Source organism: Anopheles arabiensis, chromosome 2 (assembly GCF_016920715.1).
Source record: "Anopheles arabiensis isolate DONGOLA chromosome 2, AaraD3, whole genome shotgun sequence".
Classification (NCBI taxonomy): Eukaryota; Metazoa; Arthropoda; class Insecta; order Diptera; family Culicidae; genus Anopheles; species Anopheles arabiensis.
The window spans coordinates 71,714,790-71,739,604 of NC_053517.1; the positions used below are offsets into that span (position 1 = coordinate 71,714,790).

The window sequence follows — 24,815 nt, forward strand, 5'->3', positions numbered from 1 at the left end:
GTATCATTGGTTTATCCGATTGCTTTAACAATACTGCTAAATCATAACATGCCCGCATACAGCATTATCAATAAATAGACTTGAGATGATTCACATGGTACGCTATCCAAATTTCGGTTGGATAGGTTCATTCATGCTAGCACTGTACACGCAAATATGTCTGCTTCTAGGTCAAGCATCGCTATAAATTGAGCACTATAAGACTCGGAAATGCCTTATAGCAGGTTTATCATTAGGAACGTCTGATAAACCGACTATGGGGTTCATTTTGTCGGACTACATCCGCGCACTAACCCACAATCAATATTAGGTTTCACTATGTCCATAACCTAATTTAAAGTATGTCAGCGTATAGAACATAATTTTAGACGTTCTTTGAAATTTTGTAGTAGTAAAAATTGTAATTGTAAATGGTGTTGTTTTTCTAAATCAAAAATTGATGTTTGATAATGTTGTGGTCCGATCAGACCTAGCCTTTCTGTCCACCTGGGTGTGCCACTCACCGACAGCAGTCGACGGCTGTCGTATGATGTGTGCGTGAAAGGATGTGCGTGAGTTCCCGGGTCGCTGACCAGAGAAGCAGAAGGGGGGGGGGGGGATAAGGGAGCGAAGAGAGAGAGTAGGGACATTCGTGCGGCTGAGCTAGGGCAGATAGGATTGAACACGGGCCCGTGGATTAGTAGTATATAATTAGGGAATAAAGTTTTTATACGTTATGTCGATGCAAAGTGAATCGTCTTCGCCGTTGTAATTACGTCCATGCATCCGACATAAAAGATAAATAGTTTTCGGTTGACGGAGTAAACAATAAACATTAATCATTCTCAGCAATAATACAATCTTAATGAAAACAATAACTTTAAATGATAGACGTACAAAACGCACAATATTGTACCGCTTTGAATGGTAATGTAAATCTTCTAGTTTCGTTCGTTTATTTCAAAGATAGTTGCAGATAAAAGTGATTGCATCTAGTTAATTTGATAAATATACAACCATTGTGTGTTACTCTAATAGAAAACTCTACTGCGATCGTTGTATCTTACTGAGAGCAGCCTTAGTAGAGGAAAGTGGGCTGAGTAGTGACAAATCGGAAACCAAACTCAGCGACACCAACCCGAGTAGTAGCAACGATGAAGTATTATGTCTTTCCTATGTTGGCTTTTAGTCTTATCAGTCAGTATGACTGAGCTACTGCTATTCTCTATCATGTATATATATTAACATAATTTCCTCCTACACGATATACGTTTAGAAAGCTTAACGAATAAACGTAATAAATTACTTCTCACTACAGTTGCTACGTTTTGTCGGTTACGTCTAGCAATGCTGCTATTACCGTGGGTTTTTGGGTAGCAGCAGTAATTGATGCGACTATTAAACGACGCATTTGGCACTCCCATATGCGTAGGTGCCTCTAGGTGTAGCGAGAGTGCATTGTATGCTCACTTTCCTCCACCCTTCACAATTTGGCAAGGAACTTGACGATCGAGTTCGACACGATACGCTCTACACACATCCTACACATACAAACATACTCGCACTCTCTCTACGATGGTCCAGTGGATTGGAGGTGCAACACGTTTCACCTCCGTTTAGTTGCCATTCCCGTGCGTATGGTTTGGGCTAAGCTCGTAACGCGTCTGTGGTAAAGACGCTGCCATCATCGTGCGTTTGCGTGCGACACTGAACAGGTCGGTGCAGCAGTTGGAGACGACGATCGCTACCGTTGCGCCCAGTACGCCCCCAGCCAGCACGTCCGACCAGTGGTGCTTGTAGTCGGAAATGCGGCTCAGACAGGTGTACCAGGCCAGCAGGATCAGCAGAAACTGGAAAAAGTGCTTCAGCAGCTTCGAGCCGCGCCAGTTCATACGGGCATGCAGAAAGATCTGTAACGGGAGCACAAAACATCATGAAAAACGATCGCACCGAGGGAAAGCATGTGTTACAAAGGGGGAGGAGGAGGGGGGTCACAACAGCACTTACAGCACAGAAAATAAGCGTGTACATCGAGAAACTGGAATGTCCACTCGGGAATGACAGGCGCATTTCCTTCAGCATGCGGGCAGACGATTTCTCGCTGGTGCACACAAAGTCCGTTACGTATCGTCCTTGATTGATAGCGTCGGCACAAGTGGTACCGTCGGGCATCCGGGGTTTGCAGACCTGCGGCGAGAGGCAATAAAGACGCATTCATAAAGTGGTAATAACTACTTACACTGTTCGGTATTCGTGCAACATCTCAATCAGCTAATTGCTATGTTTCGCGATGCTGACGATCATAATGTTTAATGTTTCTCATGCTCATTAGAAAAGAAAGGAGGGGATGGGGACACACAACGAGCAAACGACCCTAGCTAACCATCAATCATGTTTAATTTCACCAGCGACAACAGTTACAATCACTTATAGCTCAGTTGTGATACTACAACTCTGTTCATAATAGCAGATCTAGATCTAGGTTTAATGATGTTAATTGTTCAATTCCAATTTACGCCTATAGTAACTTTTTTTTATAAAATACAAAACTTTACTTTTCAAGAGTTCAATTATAGCAAGTGCATAGCAAGTGCAAAATGGTGTCCACGGAAAATATCTTCAACCATACCTAGGTTCAAATTGAAGCTAAACAAAGAAAATATTAAGAACTATTAATTACATCCATAGTTATCAAACTCCTTACGCCTTAAGACGTTATTCTGCTCTCTGATCCGCGATCCCAACATGAATACTGTTCGGTGATTTGGTCGCCATCGACTAGGATCCATATCGACCGTATATATACACAAAAAAGGGGGGATAACTCAGGGGTACAGATTGAAAATTGTACCGAAAATAATGTAAGAAACTAAGTCACAAAATGGAAATAGAGAAATTAATATCACCATAACCAAAGCAATACGATCTTGCATCACGGTAAGAGGCGAAACAACTCATATACACCATAATGCGGTCAGAAAAGAACAAATACTGTGGGGTTGAACATACATTTTGGGATGACATGCTCACAGTATAACGAGTATATCCATAGCCGGTGGTAACAATTCGTATGCTAGCAAATGATGCTACTACATGAACCTGTTCAACATCAAATGCAGGTATAAAAACGGTGGACAATAGAAAAGAAGAACATTTAAAACAAATAAAATGCCAAACCCATGCACCAACACAGTGAATGCAAATAAGTGTACGAGTTCAGTGTACAATTATCCTACTACAAAACTAAAATCGAAATCTGTGCATGCTCTTCATGGACGCGTCTAATCGGGACGCGTCTATTGATGTTTCCTAATCGAATAGGAATACAATAGGAAATACAATACAAAAAATACAATAACTGGATAATTATTACTAAAGTTGATTAAACAGAAGAAAAAAAACACATATTACGATGCCTATTAAAAAGCCATATCGATAGAAGAATTTATCCGCTCTACCCTCACAGCGAATGATCTACTTCCTGTCTCAAACAATGCATTAACAGCTTTCAAAAATTAACTACATTAACAAAGCCCGTTTTAGGTTATTGCTTTTTAACACGGTTTTACGATGTGAGCTGCTGCATCCCCATTTTACATTCTTTCTTTCTCAAAGTGGCAATCAAGTGGGCAAGGGGCCACTCATTCATTAGCGCCATTTCCTCCCCCATCAAATCCCGTACAGCGGGGGCATGCAGCAATGAACAATTGATAGCAGCAAAGAGGCCCACGCTTTCTGTGTGTTATGCTGTCTTGAGTGGCGTTCTTAAGCTGGGACGATCCGCAACAAGGAGGAGGAGGGAAAAACAACAAAACATCAACGTACGCCTGTGCTTGTAGTGCGCTTCTTGTAGTTCACTTTCTAGAGGCATTGAAGATCGTTAGTAACAATTGAATTGTGCCTTGTCGGCAATAGTTCGATACATGTTACGTGTGGGTGGTGGACCGGGGGTTCACCACACTCGAGTTGATAAGAACAGACTACCAATCGACCGGCGTTGTTGTTTCGTTCCGGCCAGCCCTCTACATGAAATGACACGGCGGCACGGGTCTTCCACACCGGAAAAAGTGTTGGTTGAGCGTATTGACAGAGCAAAAAGAGGATGTTTGCGATGCACTTCCTTTAACGATCGATCGCGTCTAATTGTGCTCTATGTGAATGGCGGAAGACGTTTGTTTGTCTTTGCCTTTTACTACGCTGCTAATGGATGCGCTTGAAAACAAAACAAAAAAATACACTCGCTGCTGCTGAACGGTCGTGTTCTGATTGGATTGGACACGTTTCAGTTTTTCATCACCCGTTCACTACCTTGTACCAAAATTTCGATCGTTTGCTCGCTTACATCATACACACTCCCCCCCTTTCTTCCTATATCTGCTCATTTCCAATTAAACGAAATGGGTCAATAAAAATGGTTTACCGAACCGTGCATCCTCCTACCGCGCGGCTACTTACGTCAAAGAAATGCGGCCGTAGGCGTCCTATCGTGTATTTACCGACGTCCGTCAACAGCTGGCTGACGGCGGCTCCGAATCCAAACATGCCGATCGATTTGTAGGCCTGCACGACCCAGAACGGAATGTCCGTGTTCCACACCTTGAGCGGATGCGTTTCTGACGAGTTCTTCACACGCGCCCGGCATAGTTCCGTGATTATAATCTGTTGAGAAAGGAGGGAAAGAGAGAACAAACAAAATTTGAGATAATAAAATGGCACGAATGGTGGTGTAACTTTTTGATGGACTGCAGCATTTACAGCATTACAACCATTGGAAATACCCATAAACGTACAAAGCACACGGCGAAAGAGTTCTAACTGGTGTGGTGGGGGGACATGGAATTGGGGTCAATCAACTGTTGCGACTAAATGGTTTCTCTCTACTCCCTCGTTTGCTATATCCATGATTTTACGTGATTCAATTCCCTCAGGTTTTTTTTTGTTTTCGTTTAGTTTAGTTAGTACACAACTCAAACCAACATGCACGCTGCACTGGGTGGACAGTTGGGGTGGGAGTGATCCGAAAGCAGGATCGTTTAACCGCATGTTCCGTAAATTAGATTAATGTTTCTATCAACCCCTTTTCCATCGCGAGCGCAATGACAACGAGTGGTGATTCGTTTACTGGGCAACTGGTACAGCTGGATCGTACACATCATCGTATAGAACCGCTCTATCCTTAAAGAGAAGCCGGTCGAGTAGGAGTGGTCGGTCGGTCCGGTTGGTGGCAAACGGCAAACGTAAGCATACCACCTCAAACTCAACGCAAAATGTGCTGCATTATGATTTGCATTTTTAGACCTTTATTCGAGAGTGCTGCACCACTTTCTTAGCGAAGTAAACGGAGTGCCGGAGCGAGTCGCGCCAAGCAAAACATAACGAGCAACAAAACACCGTACACACCGTGGGGCACCGGGTCAATCCCTCCGGGCCCGTACGGCGCGCACGCGTTTATCTATGAATTACAATCCGCAGCACAAAACGCAGCGCGCGTCGAGCAAATGGAGCAAAATTTGTGCGGGTCATAAATTTTTCACGTTTCACAGGCGCTAAAGGACAGAGACGCGACTCACGCGTGCCTTCGCGGATGATCTTTGCCCGAGCGATAGACGTGCTGAGAGAGCGAGAAGCTTGTATAGCTGTGCTTTATGATGATCGAGAAAGAGGCAAACGAGGCTCGTAGATTTTAAAATGCTCTGGAGCCATCGGTTGGGTTTGTAGGATGGACGGAGAGTTTGTGCTTTCCTCCGATGGTATCGTGCGACACGCGGAAATGAACTGAAAAGCATCGGCGAGCTTAAATCAATGATAAATGGTGCCGTGTGCTCCGGGATAGATTATCGATTTGCTATGGTGGTGACGGTCGAGGGGACGGCAACAATGGTGGTGGGAAATATTTTATTACCTTTGAGCGGGGACACTTTCAACGAGCAGTGCTTTTTCATACTTATGTCACAATATGATCACGGTTGGGGAATGTTTGTCAATGTAAAGAAGATTAATTAGAGAAGCATTTATTCTCCTATAAAGTCTGAGCACTTATCTGTAAAGTTATGGCGGGGTATAAGTTTTACACAAATAAATTCATCTTGCTTTGCAAACACTAAAGGCGCCTTCAACCATACTTAATTATACCGACTGTTAATTGAAAGTCTCGTTTTAGTTATCTTGGGTTGGTTTTTGCAACTGCTGTCGGTCTTTCGCTGTCTGCTCTTTCTACTGCCCGCGGCTAGGGTTGTATTGATAAGCTCATTCAAGTTTTCAATCCCGGGGCAGGGGGGCCGCTTGGTTAAGCCGCTTGTTTACGACTTTATTATAGGATCAGTCTAACGAAATGCTACTTGTCGGGAATTTTAACGAACAAATTTGCATTTAAAGTTCGAAGGTATTTCGGTATTTTGAGAGAGATAGAGAAATGTTTACTTTAAAGTGTTGGTAGCCAACATCAATTTCATTAGCGTGCAAATGTTGCCGCCAGATCGTGTCAGTTGAAAGTGCAAATCGATGAGATGCACAATTTTTTAACATACTATTTTGTTTTATAGGCAACCAGAGGCTTTTTTATTTTCCTTTGCAAAGACTCCAAAATGATACTCCAAGCGAGGTTTGAAAACTCTTTCGAAAAAACTCTATGTGTGGTGTAATTGACAGTTTCTTTCCGAGTTGTTTGCACCACGCAACCGGATAAGCCAACCCTTGCTATAGAGCAACATAGTGGAATGTGAATGGAAGCACGTCATGGTTGGAGCCGTCCCGTGGCCATTCGGTAGACGACTTTTGTCATCCACGCGACCGACCAGCGTAGACTATTTAAATAAGAACAATACAGTGGAGCACCGTTTATCCGGGTACCTTTTATCCGGCTTTTCGTTTATCCGTGCTGTTGAGAAATGACAGTTCAATACAAAAGTGACATTGCGTTATGAGGAGGATATTTGAAAAAGCGGTTAGAAGAGCACATTGTCATACCAATAAACACTCTGATTCATGGCAAATTTTAAATATTCTCTTTGAAAAAACATGAAGTTCATAAAAACTGGGTTATTTTTATCAAAAATTAAGAAAAATTTCCAAAATATAATCAGAAATTGGTGATAAAACATATCATTTGACTCATTATCCGTGTTATTCGCTTATCCGGGCGAGGTCAAGTCCCGAGAAGCCCGGATAAACGACGCTCCACTGTATTTTAAACTGCGATGAAAATATAAGCTTATAATTGTTTCACGATAAATCGATATCAACGCAACTAAAGTCTTACATTATAAGTATCAAAAATTTGTTTTTGTGTTCATCATTACACTATGATTCACACGAGAAATAGCCATTGAAATGTCTAAAAACTCTCTGCAAACTTAAATTTTGAGTACCATTTTCAATAACTATTGTTAATAAATATTTACTATATATTAGCTCATGCAGCTTGGCATACAGTCGGCCTTAGCGCAATTTTTCGATCGAAAAAAATCGATATGCGCCCTCGTAAGACTGACAGTACAGGCAGTCCCCGAGATACACGGTTAATGGGGACCGAAAACCCCATGTATCTCGGGGACCGCCTGTATAACTATTTCTTTCATACTCCTACATTAAGTCGATTCCCATTGAGTTCATTATTTAGTGCAGGCAAACAATTTTTTTTAAATATTTAATAAATGATTTTTTATCACCCAAAATATTGAAAAAGAACGAAAACATTTACCAACTTACTTTTGCATAACGTTTTTCAAAAACATCAACCTTGATTTATGGCATTTTTCTGATATTCGATCATTTCCGCAGCTCAATGCGTCGCGGATTTTTCGCCATACAAAGCGGAGCGATCGATTTTTTGTAGCATAGTTCATTTTGCTCGTGAGTGTCCAGTGTGAGTGTATACCAGTTATCAAAAAGACCAGTAAAAGAACTCCTTGGCGGTGAAATGAGTGTCAAAAATGACACCAAAATGACAGCCGAATCGATCGATTTTTTTCGGTCGGAAAATTGTGCTGAGGCCGAGTGTTTATCGGCAGAGGGCGCCACAGAAAGGATGCGTTCGCAACAATTCGACTGAATTACCAATAACCCGCTTTGACCCTTTGTCACTCTTTCGCTAAACCCGGAGACAAGCGAGTGTTTTTTCACGTCTCCAAATAAAGCAAAATATATTGATTGCTTAAACAACATTTGTTTTTATTTAAATAATAATCAAATACGGGTGAAAGAAAGAGCCTGTTGAAATTTATCAACAAATAGAAAAAATAACATATTTTAGAAAATATATCCAATATATAATATAATATAATATATATCCAATATGTAATATAAATATATACAGGGTTTCCCACGATTTATTGGTGGGTTCCCATAATTTTTTGGTTGCTTCCCATATTTTTTGGTGTGTTCCTACGATGTATTAATCGGTTCCCAGAATTTTTTGGTTCAATTATATCAGACGATACCAATAAATTATGGGAACAAACCAAACATCTATGGGAAACGATGAATAAATCGTGAGATGAGCCCAAAAAAATATGGGAAACGACCAATATGGGTTATGAATTATCTATTAATCAAATCTTTAATATCGTTTCATGAACTTTTTATTATTATTATTCAAAAGCTTTACTTTGGCATACAAATTTTTAATATAAATACATAATTATCCATCAATTTGCTCATCCACAACGATTTAAACAAGCATTCAACAAAAATGCTGATTGAGTTTGAGATAAACAGCCGTTACGCGTAACGCAAACGTAACGTAGAGGGCTAATCCTTAATTTAACCAAAAAAAAAATTATATTTCATAAACAAAAAATCTTTCAAAATTGCTGATTGAAAGTGAATATCTTATCAGCATTTGAAAATAAATATATTATTCTATGCGAGCCAAACACTTTAAAGATGATATGCATTTCAATTCACTCATAACCAACCGGTTGTTTATCATTTCAAATGAAAACTTATACCAATCTGAATAAAAAATGATTAGATTGAAAGCTAGAAAGATTACATAAGACCCGTCATATAATTGCCTTAGCGTATAGAATAGCAGCATAATGTAGAACGTTCCATTCCAGATGCGGCAACCTTCCTTTGCCACCAGAAACCACCTGAGAACGATTATATTTCAGACACCGTGCACTGAAGGGAACTATTCTTTCTTTAAACAGCGTTCAAGGTTCGAATAATAATTAGCCATTGTGTTAGAATCAATATAAATGACTGAAAGATTCCTCACCGTCCCGTGTAGCTTACAGCCGGGCTTGGGAAGGTCTAGAACGACCGGGAGTAGCTCTCACTCTTACTCTGTAGGCTGGTGCAGTGTTTTTATCGGTCATAGTCCAGAGCTTCGTGGGATGACCACAGCTGTTAAAGATGTTATAAAAACCGATCGTAAGCACCACATACATACACACTCATAAGCACGTTTCAAGCTGAGACGATGAAAGGGCTTCATAGGTTGTTAATGACGCAAAGCCTTAAAAAAACGGGGGTAGTAAGCGGGATGCGAGGAAAACCACACACAGAAACCATCCAACTTATCGGGAACCAGTTTTTCCTTCCACGCTAAACACGGCGGTGCTGTGAAAGCGACGTAACGAAGCAAGGGAAAACTCGGCGACCACGCTGTCCCTCTGAACAGGCCGCCTCCGTATTGCGTTGGCTTAGGGCGGTATATCTTTATGGAAATCAAAGCCGCGTGTATCGGTGCAGACGAAGAATGTTTCAATGCATTCAACCACGTCGACGACAACGACGATATATGAACGTCATCATAAAGTTAAAACAAAGAGACGTGAAAAACGGGCCTACATGGGGTATGCTCACTCTACTCAACTTCTACATGGCACTCGAGAGGCGAGACCTTCGCCACCGGAAGACCTTGAGCCCCGTCGTATGCAGCAATGAAGATGATGATGCTGGTGGCACACACTGAATCCGGCACTATCGTCGTTTCATCCCAAAACTGCATAATCGCAAAAAAGGCGACGCGGTCCATCATACCGGAGCCGGCAGCATATATGCGCATGTAGGCCGGGGTAGGCGTAAAACCCATTTCGCAGAACTGCTGCCGTGACGAATTCCTAAATTCGCTCGATTATACTTTACGCCCAACATGACCGTGACTGAACGGATGAGTAAAAAATAGGGCTGATTCCTGCATTTGACTTCGACGCTTGGTAATCATTCTCAAAGTACACTTCTAAAAGACCATCAAACGGGGATTGTTTTGGCAAATTTGCAGCGTGATATGATTCGATCAAATACAGAATATGCGATGGTACGATCTTTGTGTATTGTACGAAAAAAAACCCCTTCTAAATAATCAATTTATTGTTGCAGCACTTCTTCTTTCACACGCGGCTGTTTACAAAGTCGACCCAAAATGTAAATATTGTCAGATTTCGTCGACTGCAGCACGCCCTGCGTGAGGGCAAATGCAAACGAAACAAGCGACACTGTTCCAACAATCCGTCGACGTTCAGGCTGCACCGCAGGATGTTTGCCTAATTTCGATTTTACGGAAGTTTATAACAAGCAAACTACCTTCTTCCACCATTGCTGAAAGAAGGGTTCTGTCCAGGAGAAACGAATGCACATAGCATTACCACGAATTTTGCCCCGTGTGCGGATGTGCCACAGCGGAACACATCAAAGAGCATCTTTCTCTTGTCACGCAACCAAATTCGTCTCAAGAAAACAACCTGACACGCCAAAGTTCGTTGTAACGCCAGACGACTTACACACTGCTGGGAGGGATTGTTTGGAGTTCCGGCGTTTTTTTTTTCTAATGCGTCGTTCTTTTGTGGTCCTGCTTTCACCACCCTCACGATGTGCTTAACGGCAAAACAACGTGTCTGAATGCACGTTTTACAAATTTCTCCATGATGCTTTTGCCTCACCAAAACCTCCCGCCTCCCCAAGACCCTTTAGATTAGAACGTTTGTTTGACTTTTATTTTCTTCTTCTCTCCATTCGTTTTAGCTTCTTTAGCTGCAAGCATTTGTTTGCCCGATCCGGTTTGGTGTACGTTCCGGCCACAGGAGATACGTGCCCTTCGTATCTGACCCCGGGGTACGGCAAGAGCTGCTGGACCGTTGAACTCTATGACGAGAAAGACTTACTGCTGCTAACACGATCAGCAGCCACGAACAAATAAATATCGATATGCTCCGGGTCTGGGGCGATTGAATTTGTGTCTGCGTATGCGCTTGTGTGAGTCGTATTTTTTTTACGACCGGTTAAAGTAATTAACGACCGACGACCGGGACGGGTCATAAATTATGAGCCGAGGGTTCGAGAGGTTTCAAATTATCGTCGAAAAATTGTGAATGGAAAACAATGTGCTGACGTCGGTTGGGAAAACAGTAGAAAAAATACCCTGCGGGAGACGACGGTATTGTAACAGCGCCAGTTAACACTTACCACAATTACCGGGAGTGCGATTCCAATGATATACAGCATCCAGTTCTGGAAGGTGGGAAAACAGAAATGAATTTAAAAAAAAAAAAAATGCGTACTTTCTTTCCTGACGGTCGGCACTTCACACGCGATTCGTAGCGCGCGATGCCATAGGCGGGATTATATGGGATTTTGGTAACTTACCGTCACGGTTGAATCATGGAATGGATGCATCAGTGACTCATCGTCGCAGAAAAATCCTCGCTTAAATGGATCTCCGACCAGGAAGAAGATTAGAATAGGAAACCCAACTGCAAGGAAGAAACCGGACAGAGAGAAGGAGATAAAAAAGGGCAAAAATTAAAGCAACGTTGCTATCTTAATGGAGCTATCACACACGCGTGACAGAAGCGATAAGGGCTTTATTATCGCGCGACATCAGTTTTACAACAATGTCAACGTGTCTGTGGGTCGCTACCACGGACAACAATGGGCGTGATTCATGGCGTCAATTTAAAGATTTCAGAACAAGGTTTCTGGCTTATTGTTTATTTTATGAATGCGACCTCTTTACATATTTGATTCCCGGATTTCAGCTTCGGCATGGATTGTTGATTTAAAATCAATATAGATCGTTATTTATACGGCATGCTTATATGTGGAAGTTTAGCTGTGCTGTTTGTGTTGTATCAAAATAGTAGCATATAAGAAAAGAACAAAAATGTAAACATTTATAAAGATAAACACGTCAATAAGAAAAAAAACTAATAAATTAATGTGATATTGTTTTGAAAATATGTTGCATGTAAATTGCATTTTGTGCCGGTTTGCCGAACGTGTCGATTTGACGAGTAGCGAAAAAAACAATATTTAGAATTTCCTTCGTATCTTGTTATTACTGTTCGTACCGTACCCTACATCCTACAGTATTGCAATATTCAACGGTAAACAAACGTGATCAAATGTGGCGATCTTTTTCGATTTAATGTAACCACGATCATCATGGTGTAATGGTTTCAGATTGAACGCTCTGATTACACACCAAAGAGGATCGATCGACGAGCTGCTCCCAACAGTGGCGACCACACGTACGTCGTGTGTACTCAACGCCACCAAGGTTTGCCCCTTTACGGTTGACGACCGCTATGGCAGAAAATGAAAATTCAACCCGAATGAAAATTGGATGCCGATAAAAACTTGACAATCTTCGATTATGTTTTCAAGCCCTTCTCTGCTGCACAGGGCGGGGCGTGTAGTACTTGCGCCAAACGAGATGTTTTAAAACGTCTTATTTGTATTTCACCGAAGCTGCAGCAGCACTGGGACACGCCAAAGGAAAGCCAAATATTTGCATAAAATCTGCATAAATAAGCTACTCCGAACACCGTTACTGAGCGGATCGCTTTGGGGCTTTCGTGCACTCGATGCAATGGCATTCCGGATAAGATTTGTACGCCGCTCGGGGGGGTTTACTTGGGGGTCAATTGAATTCGGTTTCAATAATTTGCCCACAACGTGCGAGTGGCACTGGCACGGGGGACCGACGGGCGCATTCGCGCCCGCACGGAAGCAAGAAGGCAGCGATGCGCACGAGGCGACCGTATAGTGTCGTGTATGTAAAAAAAAATCCGACATTCCCGGCGCAACGATGTTGAAATTGCATGTTCTGACCCGCTTGTTAACAACGGTGTAATACTGGATCGATTGTTGCCGAAGGTAGACAACGACAGAAGGATAAGTAATTGTGCGTTGATACGATGTGATGGTGGGTTAATTTGAATCCTTGTTGGGAAACTTGTTGCAATTTATATGTAAACGAGTCACCCTCCTGGTGGGCTTATTGCAGCGCTTCTTTGCAATCAAGCAGCAGCGATGCAATGCAATCAGGCGCTGAATGATGTTATGTTTCGTAAATTATGCCATCATTTTACATCACAGAACAATTGTTCAGTACGAGTATGTGTTTCTGATCTTACTTCTACCAGCAATGCAAATACTTCGACAACCTGATGAGTATGTTAAATTATCGAGATATTGCGGTATTGGTTTTTGAGTACAGTGTTTATGACCAAAGCAGTGAGGATATATGCGTTAAGTCGTGTCTGCATAAAAATTGTATTTAACATTCGCTAGTCGGCACTTGATAACGAGTGGATTAACGAATGACATCGATTCGAATGATAAAAAAAGCATGCGGATTACAATTGAAGAGCAATGAGAGCTGTGTACTGTGCGTCATTAAAGAGCAATTAAACATCGTAAGCTTAAAAAGAGGGATAATCGAAAGCATGGAATATGTGTTTTATTCCGCTAGGCCGTATCACTCACGAAGGTATTTGAGGGAGGAGATAAGAAGGTATAAATGATATTTATTGTACATGCTATTAAAACAACACTTTGCTTTAGTCGTCGTGTAGCCAGATTGGTTATAGGATTCTTTTGGGGTAGGGTTCGATCTGTTCGATTAATGATTATCACTAATGGACTGTACTGTTGCTAGCTTATACAATTTAAAAATGGGATCAAGAAAATGTATTGCAATCATAAAAAGAAACGTTATTTTTAGCGTGGTTATGTAACTGATTGTTTTGATGTTTTGGAAAAGAATTCAAAAATCAAAAATCATCTTTTCCTTTTGATATTCTGTATAAATGTCATATTATCATTATGTAAAACGAACATTAGATAAACTTGTAACAAAACTTTTATTCTTCTAGCATCAATTTATTGAAGGTGTGAAGACGATCTACCCATGATTCTTTGGTACAGACTAGCGGTCTGGATGGGAATTGAAATACATCTCAGCTTTAAATAAACCGCTTCGTCTATCAATTAATATCATGGGAACCCGCGACGACGTCTAAATGTGTCCAAGAAATAAATGTATATTTTCGTTTATTTGTTTTAGTTTCAACATTGCAAGACGAAGCTTCCGTCACTTTCAATATTATTAACGATAAATTAAAAAAATAATTTTGAGTTTTTACACATGAATTTCATAACCAAGCTAGATGTACCCACTTTCCTAATTGCCGAATAGTTCATGACATTCCATGACAGCCATTCTTCATTTATGAAAAAAGGAATAGAGAGTAACTAATTAAAAGAGATAAAGATTGCAGTCATATTTGTTTATTTTGAATTACGCTTCACTTCTTCCGAAAAGCTTCATATTTCGGTTTGTTTATAAACAGATAGAATAAAAATAATAAAAATTAACCATTTTAACGTTTACCTTTGAATTTTAACTTAAGTATGGCGCTAAACAATTAAAACAACTCTCAAGAGAATACTGAACCTCGCAAACGATGTAACAAACAAAAACAGTGAATTTCATGGACGATATAAAATAAATATTGTCAAAACATAGTTGGTTCAAAACATGATTGGTTGTTTTAAAACATAATTTTCATTATCAGCATTTTCACAAAACCCGGCTTAGTATTATGGAAAATAAAAAAAAAGTTTTGTAATAAAAACCCTAATTTTAGTTAGCTTTATAAGGCATAAACTAAATGAACATGTGAATAAGTCGTAGACTAAGTTGCTTGTTAGAATAATGATGACATGAGGCCTTAGATATTCTCCTTAAAATGACAACAGACTTTTGGGATCTCGTATGCCTAAAGACGCTCTACTGTAGTTTAGTGCACTGTACGCTCGAATAGCGCGCCAGTGTGGTTGGGCACCCTACAAGCAATATCATTATAGATACAATTGAAAGCATGCAGAAAATTCTTAATGCAAAAAAATGCAAACTAGAAGATTTATTTTCAAATATTTTATTCGTAGTTCTGCTTCTTTCATGCTGTGTCAATTACTGGATCTTGACACATCACAATGACGACGAAATAAAGCCCAAGCTATTTTCATTGCTGGCCTGCTTCTACGCGAAATTGATTGTCCCATCTTGTTGGCTAAGATACTTCTCTAAGCGCCTTCGCGGTCACTCCGCCCCTGAGATCCTTTTTTCATTCCCGCTCTATGTACTAGTTATGGTCAAAACAATCTTTTTTTTGTCAGTATGCATCACTATAATTCGTATTTTCCTCACTTCGATTTTAATATGTCTCTTTCTACCATTCGTGCTCGTCTTGCTGCATTGACTGTCACACATCCGTCTATACCAGGGGTCTCCAAACTTTTCACTTCGCGGGCTGCATAGCTTTACAAATATCGGTTTTGAGGGCCATTTTGGTGCCACCTTTAGCTAATATTCGAACATTTAACCTTCCTTTTATTGAGAAAATATCAACTGAATGTATCAATGTTGACAGCATTCTATTATTGAAGCTTTATTTTAAACATAAAAAGTTAACATTGTAATTGTGATTAAAATAATCAAACTAATACAATGTGTGTTTAAGTCTTTATAAAGTTATCACGGGTCGCATTATAGGCTCTCGAGGGCCGCATGCGGCCCGCGGGCCGTAGTTTGGAGACCCCTGGTCTGTACTAAAACAATTTTACAGTTTTTGTTGTTCTCTCAATCGGTGATACGATCTATTGCGTTAGTTTTAAGTTGATTTTTACGATTAGCATTATCTTAGGGGTTTTCATAGTGTTAAATCACAAAGGCAGAGACTTATACTTAAATAAAGAAATAAAGAAACAATTTGGACTATGCTTTACAGGTGAAATAAAGCCACAATAACATAAGCTTTTTTCATATCGTTAGTTTTCTTTGCTATTTTAGTCAAAATAATTGGCCATATGTGAGTCACTAGAAAAAAAAACAGATTTTCTCCAAACACAATTAATTGGCCATATGTGCATCACCCCGAAATGCAGCTTTCATCTGTTTGAGATTTGCCTTTATCTGTAAATTGTTCGAGTTTCTAAGCTGGTCGCGGTTGGTTCACCCTACCCAGATCGCATGTACTCCGACTACAGTCTAGAGGTAGCTGTGACATAAATAACACTCGAATCAGAGTTAAAAGTGGTTGGTACCATGTTTCGGCTCGATAGTGACAGACTCGTCGTCGTGTTTTCACTTCATCAATAAACAGACCTTCAATTTGTCTCCACCACTATTAAAATGCCAGTGGACAAAATGTGAACCAAACTTGTTGAATTGATCACGCCAGATTGTTTCTAGCAACAAATGTTAAAAAAAAAAACCCTCCACCATTCAACCACTTTGCAGCTAGCAAGTGTTCGTAACCCCCAAAAACCCAAGAACATCTCAACACGAATTAGGCAAGTTTGGTTAGGAAACACTTTACTCGGGAACAATTTTTCATTGCTGTTCTTTTACCACTTTCCCTTTTTTGTCCTCCCCGTAGCGCGACAGAATGAGAAAAAAAGTGGCCACTAGGAATGCATTTTTGGAGTGCAATTGATTCGACGGAAATGATCCATTTGATTGCGCTCGGCACATTAACGCCATCGAATTGCGCGGATTCAACGTGGCGAGAGAAGCGTGTGCGTCTACTATGGCTAAGGGTGGTGAAAGTGAATCCGGCACTAGAGCGCACTGTATGGACACGGGAGCAGAACCCCATGCTGGGGGTAGCTATTTCCATACATGTGCTGTAGTGATGCGATCCTCCATCCTCCGTCCTCTTCTGTACAGAGTCTTTTACTAGTCCATGCCCTTCTGCCGGCCAACCGGCCCAGCCGGCCGGGTCGAACTAGTCGTTCCGTTTGGTGACCATGTGTGGCAGAGTGCGTCGGTCGTTGTAGCTGCCGTTGCGTGATGATTGATTGATACTTTCCTACACCAACGGCAACAGCACAAGCAGCACAAGAGGAAGAGAAACGCATCCGAAAGCGTCAACCGTGGCAAGTTGTTGGTGTTGTTGTTGTGCTTCGATTAAGCCGCATGGTTTCGGCCTCGTGGAATGGAGTTGTTTGCCATTTGGTAATACAAAATAAAAAAATAACACGACGGCGTTGCGGTTGAGCTCGTGGCGTTTTGATTATTTTTTCAGCTGGTCCACGGCGTCGGACTTCCCTTGCGAAAGTCCAATTCGTCCAAGTACGGAGAAGCACATGCTCGAGTGATCGACGTCTTATATGACCATGTGCGGAGCAAGAACAACCAGGGCCAGTTCCGCCAGCCTGGCCTGACTTGCACACGCTTCGTTGCTAGGGCAATATTAGGTTTCGGGAAGTAGTGCGTCACGTCAACGAGTGTTGTGTTTCCATCAATTTCTGTCCTACGTGAGGAAGATTTGCCTTATGGGGCGCTACACTTATAAGATGTAGTGACGCTGTGTACTAGCTTACAGAAAACATCATGGGCCGGGGGTATTGGCTGTACTCTGTGTATTGTTAATAATTGCCTTTCAACCTGCTGTTATGAGATGAATTCATTATGAATTATCAGTTTTGTAGCTTTATTTTTTATTATTTTCTAGTCATTATTATGCTTGAAAACTAATTTATACCATTTGTGCATTTACAGTTCACTAACCGAGTCACCGAACAAATCGAGCAAACATAATGCAAATAGCTGTTGTTATATCACTCGATTATTCGATACACAATCTTCAGGAACATACCCAATAAAAACAAATGATTGGACTTTTGTAAATATAAATTTGACGATTGTTGTCATTTGAATTTGCATATTTTGAAAGAAAAAAAGCCCTGTTTATGATGGTGTCTTTGACCGAGTATAACTAGGATAATGCAAAATACACAGGAAGCAAATTCAAAAGAACAAAATCTGTCAATACATGATGTAATGAAAATACGGCCGAAGCCGAAGTCATAATATTAATCTTAATATAATAAATAAAAGAAAAACTATGCTGGTGTCTGATTCCTTTGTTTAATCCTAGCTAGCGATTCAGTTAAAATTCCCAATCCTTCACCGTTAATAACCCGTTTGTTCACCAGAGAAAGCTTCCAAAAGTCCAAAAACAACCAACGAAACAATAAAAAAATGTATTAATCAGAAATTGAAAAGATAAGAGATTAAAAGAAGCGTTAGGGAAGCTCCATCACTCCTTGTAGGTATAAAAGTTGGAAATCGAGAAGTTAAAATATCAATTAGTGATTTGACACCGTCGTTCATCATTGTAAAAGGAGAAAAAATCCACATACAATAGAACGGACCACAAATAACGTGCAAGTATGTCATCAATACAATATGCATCTTGAGATGATATGCTTAGAAAACTAAAAACCTAGTAGAACTTGAGTAAAGTTTGTTTACGCTGTTGGCAATTATGCTACCAAAAGGAGGCGAGAGAATATGGCTATAAGATCTATTAGAAAAAGAAGACTCTAGAATATATCTTAAAACAAAATAATAACCCCTTTAAATAAAGAATGGGTAACGTAACAAATTAAGTGCCTGAAGCTAGAAATAGCAGATAGATGTAGATTCATATTACTACAGAGAACAGAACATGAGAATTTGATGGAGACGGAAAGCGTTACGAAAAAATCAACCGAGTCAACAAAAAAACGAAATAATCAATACATGGACGATAGTTGAAACCTATTATCATATTGAGTGACATAAAAGATAAGCAGAGTACTCAACCATCAATATTTGTGGATTCGAATTTGGCGTTCAAGACAGAAAATAGTTGACTCAAAAAAATGAATGAAATTAAATGTACGAGATGGGTAATATCGCTTCTTACGACTCATTGCTGTTGACTAGTGGTGTACTCACTGAGCTTACACATGGGCTCTCTCTCTCCGATTCGGCTCTGGCAAAAACGGAACTACTAGTTCCGCTCGGAATCGGAGACATTCGGAGTCTGAGTCGGAGTGATCTGGAGTAATCTGGAGTTGTCCGGAGTCGGAGTTAAAAGCAAGAAGCAATATGTCAGATTCTTCCTTGTTGCTAAATGTGTCGTTTTATTTTGGTAACTTTGTCAACTTTCTTCTAACTACCGTTCGCTTATATTAGTTTTCGTTGCAAATTTCAACAATTAGTGTTGTTTCTCTCGAATTAATTTTTCTTAAATGGCGCCTAATCTTCATCAGCTGATCCGTCTTGACTCCGTTTGACCCTTAGCGTCCAGGCTTAGCGACCGGTGCCAAAATTCATTTAAGGACCTCATTGATCCTTTGGACAGATTTGGACATATATTTGGACAGATTGTTGGCTCGCCTTTGGAGATATCGTGTTATCCTTACTTTTAAACTAACGCCATCTGAAGTTTCTTTTGTAAATTATTCGAGCTTTCCTTGTCCTATTTAGAAAATATTTATCTACATTCAATTGCACAAGGTCGGTAGCGTGGCTCTTCCGAGGGCACTTTTTTGAAGTTTATTTTTGTTTCCTGGATTTCTTTTTTTTTCCTGGAGTTTGTTGCTAGCGCTGTAAATTATGCTAATTTGGCATCGGTTACCCAAAGGGTTGAGGCTTAAGGCCATATTAGAAGAAAAATCATCAAAATGGCGGTTAAAATCGAGAATTACGCTAAAATCTCCGCCAATACCGGCTTTCGAGACTAATTCAGTACCACGCAGCTGGGGATATAGTCAGTCCTTTGCTACAGGTGAACAGTGCATAGCATATGAGGCTTGAACCCACGACGGGCAAGTTGTTAAGTAGTTAAGTAGTAAGCACACGACTGTACCATAGGACCCCCCTTCGACGGGAGATAAAACAACAAATAAAATTTAAAACAACAGTCTCTCACTATGTTAATGGTACACTCAACTTTTGCGCGTTGTTTGTAAATATTGTGGCCAGTTCTCAAGATAGGCTCAACATTTTGATGTCATTCGATAGATAATATTTCTGAGCATGGATTAAGTGAATGAATTGGAAGAATATTATAGTCTGCCCGAGCTATTATGGACAAGATGTTCAAAAACATCATGATTAGAAGCCAAATAATTGTTGGTGCATAAATGAATTAGGTGGAAAATAGTACCACACTCGAGGTCATAATTTAGTTTTCATGAGCAATAAGTGCCATTTTCATGGTCAGGCTGAATGTAAATAACGAATAAAGTATGTTTTGGCCAGTATGAGTTCCGTAAACTAAATAGAACATCAATCAAAAGGAATGATTGGTGAATTATCCATAGTTTCAACAATTTAAATCAAAACAGGAAGTTGTACGTTCTGGACGTATTTTGATGTGTGAGCGATTTGAAGACATTACCAGCTTCTGGACAGGATGTAAAATGAAATCAATTTTCTAACGCTATTCCAATCTACCATATTAAGCATATCATTGTACATTAGCATGGTTCATTGTATCGATTTCAGTAACAAATGGTCAAATTTACACATCAACATCCATCTTTAACATAATCGAGTAAGGTTTTAGAATAGTGAACAAAAGTAAGGAAATCCTAATGATCTCACAAAAAAACAAGACTATTATAACAAATAAAGCTATGTTTACATTCAGTCAGTAGGCTATATTTATTCAAATAATCCTATCTTTCTCAGACAATTAGGATTTCATTGCTTTTGTTCATTTATCGCTAAAGCTTCACTCAATTATCTTAAAGATAAATGTTGAAGTGTAAATTTAACCATTTGTAAGGATATATCAAATATAATAAGCCATGATGATTAAGAATGATATGCATGAAATGCTAGATTCAATTAGCTTTAAGGAAATTTATTTCATTATCCATCTTGTCCACAAGCTAGTAATATCATCAAATTTATCGCACATCAAAATACGTCCAAAACGTACAACTTGCAGTTTTGATTTAAATTGTTGAAACTAGGGATCATTTACCAATCATTCCTTTTGATTAATGTTCTTTTGAGTTTACGGAACTCATACTGGCCAAAACATGCTTTATTCGTTATTTACATTCAGCCTGTCCATGAAAGTGGCACTTATTGCTCATGAAAACTACATTATGACCTCGAGTGTGGTACTATTTTTCACCTAACTCATTTATATACCAACAATTATTTGGCTTCTAATCATGAAGTTTTTGAACATCTTGTCAATAATAGCTCGGGCAGACTATAATATTCTTCCAATTCATTTGCTTAATCCATGCTCAGAAAGATTATCTATCGAATGACATCAAAATGTTGATCCTATCTTGAGAACTGGCCACAATATTTGCAAAAAAAAACGCGCAAAAGTTGAATGTACCATCAATTTAGTAGCTCACTGTATCACAACAAAAGGTGATCGGACACATAAAAGGAGCAGTACAACTTTCAATACGTCTTTATTAAGCAAAGGCTCTATAATGCATCCTTTTTCGAGAATTACATTCTACTCCGTAAAAGAAGAAGCGTATTTGTATATACTAAAGCGTAAAACCGGGGTTTTCTGTGACAAAATTCGCCTATGCTGTAACACATAATAGATCGTAGATTCAAATCTAATTTCAACCTTTAGATTCATACTGCTTAAGGCAACTTGTTGATATATTTGTTATATTTTATAAAAGCATGGTTTTTAATTTACACGTAGAAATTATTCAATAGGCATGGCGTGTGCTTAACGTTAAGAGGCGTTTAAAAAAACTTAACGTTCCGATTCTATTCGCCTAATTGTTTACATGAGTTCAATACCCTCAATAACAACATCGAAAGCATTTAGTGCATTTCAATTAACAGTTTAATAAGACCCTGCTAATTATTCAGCCGTATCGAAATGTGATTGAAAATCGATAATCAATCAACAAAGTTCACCCATAACTACAATGTGTACACCTGAACAAATATACTGCGCTTCTATTGATTGAAATTGGTACCTATTGATTACTATAGGCGAAACATACGTAATCAATTGAAATATTAATGCTTTTTAATATTCCGTTCTGGATACGAATATTCACCAAACAAATCCGTGTAACAAACAATTCGGACTCCAACAATAATAATATGTGTATAAAACATATTATACCGTGTCAAGGCAACTATTTTCCTCAATTCTTCCCGCCACATGGCGCTACTGCAGAACGGTACTTTACGATTCAGAACTACCGAACCGGCTACAAACAGCGTGGTATTTCGTAACCGTTTGCGGCGTTTGCACAGGTTGTTTAAATATTCATTTTAAACGTGTCCCAGAGCCAAACCGGTCCCACCTTTACCGGGGCGAGCGGACACACTTGAGAACCGATTTTCGAGCCGCTGTGACTCATTTCGAAGGGTTAGATAAGCGAGCCGGAGGAGCCCACGGTCAAGGAAGGTTTTTGATAAAAATAAAATGGAAACAATCTACTGCTAGCACCAAGTCCTGTATCTCTAGAGACGGTTATCTGTGTGAGCGTGTTTGTGTGATGAGGTGTGATAGTTAATTGCTACAGCAAATTGGTTGGTTGGACATTTGGTAGCGGTTGAATTTTCTATTTTTAATTTCTAATGTATTTACACATTCTTGGGGCACATTCTTCGCAAAGTACGATCAACACTCAACTAATCACGGTGCGTGCCGTGTCATTTATCAAAACGTAACCGATAAGAATGTGTAAAGGTGTTTACCCTTGGAATGATAGTGGTAGAAACGTCGGCGAAGACAAATTAGTCATCATTAAAGCTGTGAAAATACAACGAACGGCACAACAATCGTGCTCGTATGACATCAGCGAACACCTTCGAACGAATGCTACCACAAACACACACACACACGAAACGCTGAATTAATTTGGCATCCATTTCCGACACACGTGATGCGGGACAAATTGTTGTTTGCCTCCGGTAGACAATCATTCCCCCGCGGACTGGATTGATGTCATTGGAAATTGCATACAGATCGACATCGTCATGCCTGACCTGCAACCACATGTGCTTGTAGTAACGGTGTGGATGCTGCCTCGCGTGTCGAACGAAGGTTATCCACATTCCCAAACGGGCAATGATCGAAGGAGACTTGAAATATTTTTTTTTCTTTTTCAATAAAGTCACGAAACGAGTCACACCTTGAACTTGCATCAATCGTAGTACACGGCGCCTCGCACGCAAGCAGAGTAATTCGCTCTGTGTAACAAAACTCCACTGCCACACTACTTTATCAGTGCCATTTTCGAGTGATAAGCTACCCGTGGGAGGCGGGGACTGATAGCAATTAGATAGAAAAATCGATGCTTACCGCAGCAAAGGATGAGAAAATCGAGCCCAACTTTCAGTAGCACCTTCTTCGTGTCGTCCATGGTGGTGAGGGAGCGGCTGGTGCTGCTGCTGTTGGTCCCCCGGTCAGCTACTACGATGGGCTGCTGTTCGCTACCGAACTCGGTCGTGCAGTTGCTGCAGTTGCTGTCGTTGGAGCTGGAATTATCACTCGAACCACCCGCGGAATGTACTATCACTGAAGGGTCAAGATGTCGGTAGGATGTTTTGCGCTTCTGCTGCTGCTGCTGTCGCGGAAGGTGTCTTTCGTCGTGGTTCAGCGGCGTTTCTTCACTGATAGCAGCTCCGTCCGTAATGTGGTACATTTATTGCTGAAAACGACCTCGTAAGTACCTCTCTTGCTCACTCTCTCTCTCTCTCCCCCGAACACACACTCACACTCCAACCCGTAGATAAAACAATAAGTCACACAAAGGCCTCCACTATACGCACACTCTCGCCACTCTGTGGTGGATCGATGTAACGGTAGATGCCGAGGTGGTTATACACCTGTACCTGTTCTGTTGTTTACGTTTTCGCAGATAAACAATCTCAATGCACACCGACGAGGCAAAGCGCTGTTCGTCGTCGCGTTGTCGTGGGAAAACTTCAGCAATACATTAGTGCGACCATTGTTTATCGCGCACAAGGCTGGTGGAGAAGCAGGTGGTGTACCGCAGCGAGGGATTACCGTGATATATGGCGCGTGCTTGAATATTTTGTAATCCACTTCACTTCCCTTCTTTCGCTTTACTGCAGCATAGCACTCGTGCGCATCCGCCCGGGCACGAGATGTCCTTGAAAATGTTACCTTCGCCTTGATTCCGCGTATCGATTCGGGGTCCCAACGGGAACCCGTTTTTTTCTTCACGAGCGTTCAAAAACACGCAAGGTCATAGGACGTGTAGCATTCCACCCTCCGGAAGGAATGTATCGCGTACCACGGCACAGGTAGCTACCGCACAGAGCTATGCAGATGATTGCTCCGGGAATTCGCGCGAGATAACACACAGGCACGAGGCGAATGTGAAACCGGTTGTGCAAAATCACTGCAATTTCTTCGTACAGCTGACGAGATGGACGAGTTATGTCGGGCACATTATCACTTGCTTTGCGTGATGAGTCGTAAGAATTCTTATTAATCGTTTCACACCCGCAACCGCATTATCTCGCACGGAGCATTATCACTGCAGTGGAACGCAAGAAGAAAAAAACGGTACCGTTTTCTCGCGAACTGATGGCGCTTGCAATGCTGTAGTCGTCTCTTTCGTCGTCCGCCTTCTACTGTTTTGTTTGAAGGCAGGTACACACAACAACACACAGTTTTGTCAGCGAGTGGGTATGGAACGTCACGACCACGTTCCCAACGAACCATTCCCAGCGAACATTCGAGCAGTTGTGTGAGCTAAAGTCAAATAATGGATTTCAACTCGAACTT

General features: G+C 40.6%; 1 protein-coding gene across 1 annotated transcript; it reads right to left on the reverse strand.

Annotated features, from left to right (window-relative positions):
• Positions 1–892: 892 nt before the first annotated feature.
• Positions 893–24,674, reverse strand: LOC120894034 (putative phosphatidate phosphatase). Its single transcript, XM_040296369.1, has 6 exons — positions 23,361–24,674; positions 11,569–11,675; positions 11,389–11,433; positions 4,435–4,638; positions 1,987–2,166; positions 893–1,889 (listed from the first exon to the last, which is right to left on the reverse strand). The coding sequence occupies exons 1-6, from the start codon at positions 23,701–23,703 to the stop codon at positions 1,596–1,598; spliced, it is 1,173 nt and encodes a 390-aa protein (XP_040152303.1). The 5' UTR covers positions 23,704–24,674; the 3' UTR covers positions 893–1,595.
• Positions 24,675–24,815: the final 141 nt, after the last annotated feature.

Coding starts and splice junctions, on each gene's coding strand:
- LOC120894034 (XM_040296369.1), bottom strand. CDS start 23,703: ATGTACCACATTACGGACGGAGCTGCTATCAGTGAAGAAACGCCGCTG. Junction 11,676..23,360: donor TTTTCTCATCCTTTGCTGCG/GTAAGCATCGAT, acceptor TCTTCCTTGCAG/TTGGGTTTCCTATTCTAATC. Junction 2,167..4,434: donor TACGGCCGCATTTCTTTGAC/GTAAGTAGCCGC, acceptor CTCTCGCCGCAG/GTCTGCAAACCCCGGATGCC.